The sequence below is a fragment of the Loa loa genome, assembly GCF_000183805.2.
Source record: "Loa loa unplaced genomic scaffold supercont3.112, whole genome shotgun sequence".
NCBI lineage: Eukaryota > Metazoa > Nematoda > Chromadorea > Rhabditida > Onchocercidae > Loa > Loa loa.
In genome coordinates, this window is record NW_018108292.1 from 1 (window position 1) to 7,923 (window position 7,923).

The 7,923-nt window shown below is 28.4% G+C and overlaps 1 protein-coding gene across 1 annotated transcript; it reads right to left on the minus strand.

Annotated features, from left to right (window-relative positions):
- Nucleotides 1-2,659: 2,659 nt before the first annotated feature.
- Nucleotides 2,660-7,353, minus strand: LOAG_10782 (hypothetical protein; the record flags this gene model as incomplete). Its single annotated transcript, XM_003146306.1, has 6 exons — nucleotides 2,660-2,866; nucleotides 3,177-3,321; nucleotides 3,648-3,801; nucleotides 5,632-5,857; nucleotides 6,360-6,456; nucleotides 6,767-7,353. 6 exons carry the CDS (start codon nucleotides 7,351-7,353, stop codon nucleotides 2,660-2,662), a joined length of 1,416 nt encoding a protein of 471 aa, XP_003146354.1.
- Nucleotides 7,354-7,923: the final 570 nt, after the last annotated feature.

Below are 7,923 nucleotides of genomic sequence, written 5' to 3' on the forward strand. Positions count from 1 at the left end.
GTCATCTCCGACAAACAGATTGAAATTATAATTTGATGAAAGAAATATGAGCTGAAATGGAAGATAAGTAAAACTGAAAGAGAAAGAAATGTAACAAATGGTAAATGGTCGAAAATTTGAAATCGAATAACTCAAATCAATTGGTTTCCTTTTTTATAAATTTAAACGTTTTCCAGTTAAATTTACAATTTATATTTTTACATTTTGCTGAATTCACAAATTCTTCTTCAATTTACTTTGCTGAAAGAGCAAAAGTTTTTCAAACATGACAACTTTTAAATAATCCCTTTAATTGATAAAATTTACCAATTCTTATAAATGAGAAAGGGACTGCTAAGGAATGTCTAATCGTTCATAAAAATTACTTCAAGAAAAAGTAATGAAAAAAAACACCTTTTAAAAGCTTTCATTTTATTCCGTCCTTTTTTCCTCTTTTTTTATTTTTTATTCCGAAAATTCATTCTAATAGATATGTGTGTATATAAATACACACATACTTATAGAATATAGCACACAGTTTAATTTTGCAAATCCAGTCTGATAACTTATTTTTCCAAGCTCCTAGGCTTTCAAATTGTTTGCGCTACTGGGCTAATTCACTTCCTTCCATTTTTACTTATTCCATTACAATTCTTCGTCACTAAAAAATTCTAATCATTAGGAAATTACTAACAGCTAGAACTATATTTTTATTTATCATTTCAAACAAAATAAAGCTTATCATATGAAAGTAATTTAGCCTAGGCTTTGGCCATTTCCATAGCTTATTTCAAGTTTATTCAAATCCATAACACTTTCTTTTTGCGCTAATATTTCTTGTTGTCATTTGATCAATAAATATATTTAATTCATAAATGTAATTAAATGTAATTTTTTAAAATAGTTTCTCAAAACTTTAGTAAAAAATTTGAAAATTTTTGAATTAATTTCAGGAATTTTATTCCAACAATATTGCAACAAACATTTAGGAAATTATGCAACTGAATGAGAAGATTAATCAAGAAAGAACAAATCCGAAAGTTTTATTCCAAAATATTACGCATAAAATGGGAAGCAAGGTTAATACCTAAACTGTCTTTTTTCTTAAAATTTAGATTTTCAAATTGATTTTATAATTTCACTTCTTCGTTAACTTAGATAACATTGTTGTAATCAATTGATGAAAATGGAATGTTTCCTGTGAAACGAAAATTAAATTCTCATCTCAAATTATGACAACTGTCCCACCTTTTTCCATTAATTAACCACTTAATATTAATTTATTCAATGCGTATCCTTCAGATTATTGTTAAAACGGTAAAACTTCCAGTTATTAAAAAACAATATGCAATATTAAGAATGCGAAAAGTGGAAAATGAAATGTTTGATGAAGAAATTAAATGATAAAGGACAAGACCGAAAAAAGGTGACAATATCATAGGAAGTACAGCAAGATCAGGATGAAACTGTAAGGGACATTGAATAACCAATCACTCATCTCCTTCTATTCTGTGAACTTAGTGAGGAATAATGATAGCATCGAATTGTTCTACCAAATACGGTGCTTAAGGAGATGACAATGTGATGAGCAAGGAAATAAAATTAATTCAAAAATTGCAATTAATTTGAAATTGAAACTTAGTAACATGGACCGAAAGGAATTTTTAAATTTGCATCAATGACATATCATATGTTGGTTACAGAATTAACAAAATTCTCACTTATTTGTTGCTTTTTTTTTGAAATTTCCCTTTTATGAAATTCGAAATCACAAAAATAGAATGATTTTAGGGAGCTAAGAAAAGATTTGTGCGGAACAAAATGATCGATTTGAATCGGTTGGGAAGACTGCTACAAATCAGAAAAAGGAATAGAAGTAGAAAGAAAAAGCTTACTTATTTCATCGAAAAGATTTGAAATTGACTTAAGCCAAAAACCATGCTAACATTTATGACCATTTTCGTTTGATTCACAAAGTTATAAGGCAATGATTAATCAGAGAATGAAAAGAAAAAAAAAACCTATCGTCTGACTCATCCTTTAAAAATATAAAAATTAATGCTTACTACAGTCCTAGTAAAATTTGCATTTTACCAAAGAATTCAATCAACTAAGAATATCAAACCTGGCTTCAAATATCTTGTTTAATCACTGATTGAATTGTTTAAAAAAATTTAGCAACTAGTTTTTCCTTTTAATTCACCAATAAAGCCAACAAGCTCGAAACTGAAATATAATGTATGAAATACTTCGCATATTGCATTTCAGAAATAACCTTGTCAACTGCAACATCTGTTTTAATTGACAATCAAGACTTACTTCTTAAAATATCACCAAGTTTTTTATATCAGCTTTTTGTCTAATAGCTTGAATTCAATTGGACGCTCTAAAATCTTATGAAAACAAAAGACTTGTACTTTGTTCTAGAGCAAAATAAAATAGTTCAATAGTTGTTGTCATATTGACAAATATGATAACATCATATCACATCCTACTGATATCAATTTGAGAACACTAGTATGATAACAAAACAATTTTGGGGAAAAATTACGCCTTTTTTATCAATCTGTTTGTCATTGATAATACCACATTGATAATAGTTGTAATATTTCAAAAGCAAATTCAATTACAAGTCAATTACACTAACAAACATTTCGCTTTTTCCCCATTTTTTTTTTTTTCAAATAGTAATCATAACGATAAAACCAATAAGTGGAAGATAAGGCTTCATCAATGTTCCAAAAATCGGCGTACTAAGCATGTTATCAACAATCCACCAATATACTTTGAATTGAAAGCGACCCCAACTAAGTCGAGTTCTGGATACTTCAATCTTACCATCTTCCATTCGTTTTCGTGCGAGATCTACTGCAGTTTGATTACATACCTGAATGATTTGCTTATCACTAATATGTTAAGATAAGAAGAATTATCCATATAAAATACTTATCACGTTTGCTCCAACGTGATCAACATGTATAAAATAGTACAACAAATCAGTTACATCGGAAATGACTGTTAATATAGCTTAATTGATTAAATCATTTCTTTCTCTTACCATACTCTGCTCCACTAAAACATTAAGCGTAGCACTGAACTAATGATTTTAACAAATTTAATAATTAAAAAAATGACAGTTCCAATTTATGAAAATGAAGATTATATTTGCAACTGTTATAATAGCAAATCATATATACCCTATGATTATCGCTATTCATAAAATAAAATCCAAATTTGGCTAATTGCATTAATTTAGAACCACCATCAGTTTCACAGTCTAGTTGAAGGATGTATGGTGGATTTTTCTGATTGGTGTACATCCATTCCCAGGAATTAGCAATCCTGAAATTAACATTTAAACTTCTGCACTACAACATTTTAACAATTTCAAATTCAATTTGATTAATATGCAAATAAATCGATGAGCCGAACGTTCTAAATGTTCAAATTCAAATATTCAACGATTTCAATGTTCAAACGATATTCAAATATTGATATTCTAAAAATAATGTAACAGTTCCGAATAAAATTCCATCTGATCCGATTCGTCCATCAGTATTTTTAGCAGCCTGATAATAATACATCAGCAATCTTCTCAATAGCAATGTGCGGTATTAGTAACATCTACTTAATTAATTACTTATTACTGATATTTACACCATACTTACTTATGCGGGATATAGTTACATTTTGGTTCCTTCCATGTGTGACACTGATGTATCATAATACCCATATCTGGTGTATACCAATGCGCTAATTTACGAGCTATTGCTTCGAAGAATTTCACGGTGCTATTATTTGCATGTACGAAAAAGTTTGCGCCTATAAATGGGAATAATTAAGACAATTTGAAGTCTGAAACAATCTAAGTTATCATAAAACAGCTGTCTATCCTATTATAAAATGTCTAATTTACCATAAGAATACTGTAATAAAACAGTCTAATTTACCATAAGACAATTAGTCTATGTAACATCATAAAATCACTCCAATTTTTGTCAAACATAAACAATCATCTCTTCATGATAATAAAGATCAAGTAATGAGGATAAATCGATAATAACGTGGGACAATGAAGAAAACAGTGGAGGAAAAAATTAAATTGCCCATTAATTATTAATTATAAAGTGATAATAATTGTCCTTAAATGTTTTCGTTTTTTTTTTTCGAAATATTTATGTTAAATTTGAACAAATATTGTTAAAAAGAAAAATTCAAGAAAGAATTTTAATTTCAACTCTCGATTCTTCTCATTTGAAGGTTAACCGATTACTTATAAAGAAATTTAAGGATTGATAGGAAAAAAAAATCTTTTTCTTTCTCGAAACAAAATTAAAATCCACGACATAATTTCCTTTTTCTTGCTCCAATCTTTAAAATAAATTAAGTTATAAAAATAAGTAAGTTTGATCAGTCCAAACAAATTACCAAATTACTCTTCCAAATTTTCGATAATAAAATCTTGCTATGATATTGAACTTATTTTAATATCCTTCTGATTTCTTTCTTCTTTTTTCAACTTGAATTAAACAGCTCTGCTAAAATTTATCATATTTCTTTTAATTTGAATAAATAAAATTTTGGAAGATAAAAAAGTAAAAATATGAGAGGTGAACTGACAGCAACGGGAAAAAAATTTAATTAATTGTGACAATTATGCAATATTTTCACGGTTTTCTAATGAATCCGCATGAGAAAAAAAAATTCTTTTCTATAATTAATCTTAATGTAAATACCAATAAAAGTTATTTTTCGGAAAAAATAAGGATTTCCACTTCAAAGATTTTTTATCAATTGCGCGATGTGCTATTCCATCCCAATTCTTCGATATGCTATTTCACTAATTTAATTAATTATCCCAATAATTTCAACCTTTTTATCTTGATTTGCCTTAAAATATTGTTTTTTTTCCTGATTCCAGATATTATTGGATTTTAATAATGACAAACTCATGATGCCAGCTGTCTACTTATCAATTAAGTTATTGTTATTTCTTTTTCCCCTCAAAAAGCCATCTGCATATTTTTTTTTTCAGAGAAAAATAAGACAGAGTTGATAAGATCATTTCTATTCTCTCTTCTATACAATGGAAAAATTGAAAATAATAATAAGATAAAATAACAATCAAAAATAATAGAAGAAATAATAAATTAATGAATTAAAAATAGTAGAAATAATCGTAAAGCTTCCAAATGCACTTTTTATGCTTATCATTTACAGCAACATTCACAATCCGACATATGTCATATCTGTTTATCATTTTCTGCTTATTTATCTTTCCTTGTCTTTCTCATTTCCGAACATATTAAATCACTAATGGCCTTATTTTATCTGCAAAACTTGCTTGACCTCCTTCCTATTCTAATCAAATGACTGCAAATATGATGTTATAGGCAATTTCGTATCCTCTCTTCTATTCTTATCAACACTATCTTATCTTTTCATTTCTTAAGCAAAAAAAAAAGGAAAAAAAAAGGAGGAGAAAAAGCGCAACATCAAATCACGAGATCTTATCGCACTTAAAAGAGACAAAATTGAACAAAGTTCAATAAAATCACAAAAAAGTTGAGCAGAGATAAGAATAATAAAAGTAAAGTTGAAACATTTAAATTGGAATGGCAAAATTCGTAATGTAAAAAGACAAAAGCACACCATTAATCCATTCGGCTCGTTGGGAAACATTATCAAAACCGATTTGATCAAAGATTGCATCATATTCATAATTTTCCTCGAAACCCAAATCGAAAATATTTTTAAACCAAAACGTATCCTGTTGCATCATCCAGAATGATTTACCCTTTTTCAGCAAACATACCGCCATATTAGCACGAAGTAAATATAATGTCTGATAGGCACCTTCCGCAAAACTGAATGGCTTCTAAAACTTCGAAATTTTAACAATAATAATTTGATTTAGTTCAACTGACTTCGTTTAAGTAATTATTCGAATTTATTTGAAATTGATTCCGCTTTATATTCATTTTGTCCTAATTAAACTTAATTTAGTCCAAATTCTTATTGTTGTGACAATATGACGCAAATTGATTCCAGCAAGAATCTGTGATAGATAATATGTGATAGTTCTTTTGATAACTGATTTAAGTGAACTTGACTTAATTTCCAGTTAATCATTGTGATATTTACTTCTGGTCAAAAGCTTGAATTTAAAAATTCTTAATAAAAAGCGAATCGATCTGTCCTTTTTTTTGTTTAAATTCAATAAAGTACAAAATAAAAAGTCTGAATACTTGAATGTTTCTGAAATTTAAAAACTTTTAGGCCACTAATTTATGTTCAGAAATTCGGCATATCTTTCCGAAAAGAACTTTGTTAGTCCTAATAAAGCAAAGTTTTGAAGGGAGAAATAAAATGTTACTTACATACAAACTTGGTGTTGGCCAATATACTTGCCTTATATTGGGCCAGTACTTATTTAACACATCTCTTGCTACTTGATCTAATGTGATAAAAATCAGCCTGAAAATTTTCAAGTAGAAAAAGGTCAAAAAAATTTCAAGGATAAAAAAAAGTTTGAAAAAGTAAAAAGAAGAAAATCTTGAAGTGAAAGAAAAAATCAAGGTAAAAATTAGAATGATCTGTATACTGTTAGTATTACTGGGTATAACTTTCAACATTCACATGGAAGAGATTGAACAACGGACTAATTGGTGGATAAATGCTGAAAGATAGCAATATCAATTAGTTCTGATAGAGTTAATTAATGAAGGAAGCTTATTGGTAATATCAATTATGACAATTATGACAGGAAGATAAATGAGGAGCTAACCTTTCATGAACACCATTCATATCACGTGTATTGCACAGAAAATTGAAGGTCATATTGAGAGCATACTGGTTGAGAAGGAAAATAGCTGGTGGTTTCCGAAATTCATGATCCAATGACCATACTAATTTTTGAAATGTACTGGAACTAGCAATGGCTTCTTCAGATACAGTATGACCGTGTTCTTTTACATAGCGTACAGCTGTTGTAGCATTCAAAGTTTTTCGAATTGCCAAAATACCAATACTAAACCATAATAAATAGATACCATAACAACACCATCGGTAGAATACCTCGGGAAATCGTGAAAGTATTGAATTTTTTGAATTTTTCAGCCGAAGCGAAACATTATCAGATTGATTAATGTCTGATGAAACATCATTGACACTTTTTGAATGTGACGATGATGATGACTGTATCACGTTTGATTCTGAATCATCAGTCTTCCTCCTGATTCGTTGACGGATACGGGTATCAGGATTGAATTGTCTCGAAGCAGTTGGTCTTTTAGTAACACTGATTGCACTATCAACGATTTCATCGATGCGAGAATTCTGTGGACAATATTCCAACAATTGCGCTGCATGCATTGAAATGGCACTTGAGATCGAAAATAAAATAAAAAAGGAAAAGGAAAAAAGAAGAAGCAAAGGATGGAATTTTTGAAAAATATTTATTTCGCTGTTGATTCCAATGAAAAAGCTCGTCCTATCAATATCGCATAAATTCAAAGATCAAAAATCATCAAAAACGTAGATATTGCAATAAAACAATAAAAAGTATTCAGTTGGCAACCAGTAATGCTGAGAAAAAGACTGAGAATGTGTAACTGAAAAAGGAGAAATTAGAAACACTCAGAAAAGATTAAAAATTAAATTGGAGGTATGTGTTGCGCAGGTAGACGAACAATCATGTAAAACTATTGATCACGACCACCTTTAGTGATTCTGTCACTAAATTTTTTTCTCTTGGATTTTTGTTATTTAAATTTAAACAACCTGAGATGGAGAAAAAAGGTCGCGTTTCCATTTATTGGCAAAAATGCAAATATTGTAAAGATGTTTTATTATTATTACTATATTATTATTATTATTATTATTATTATTATTATTATTATTATTATTATTATTATTATTATTATTATTATTATTATTATTATT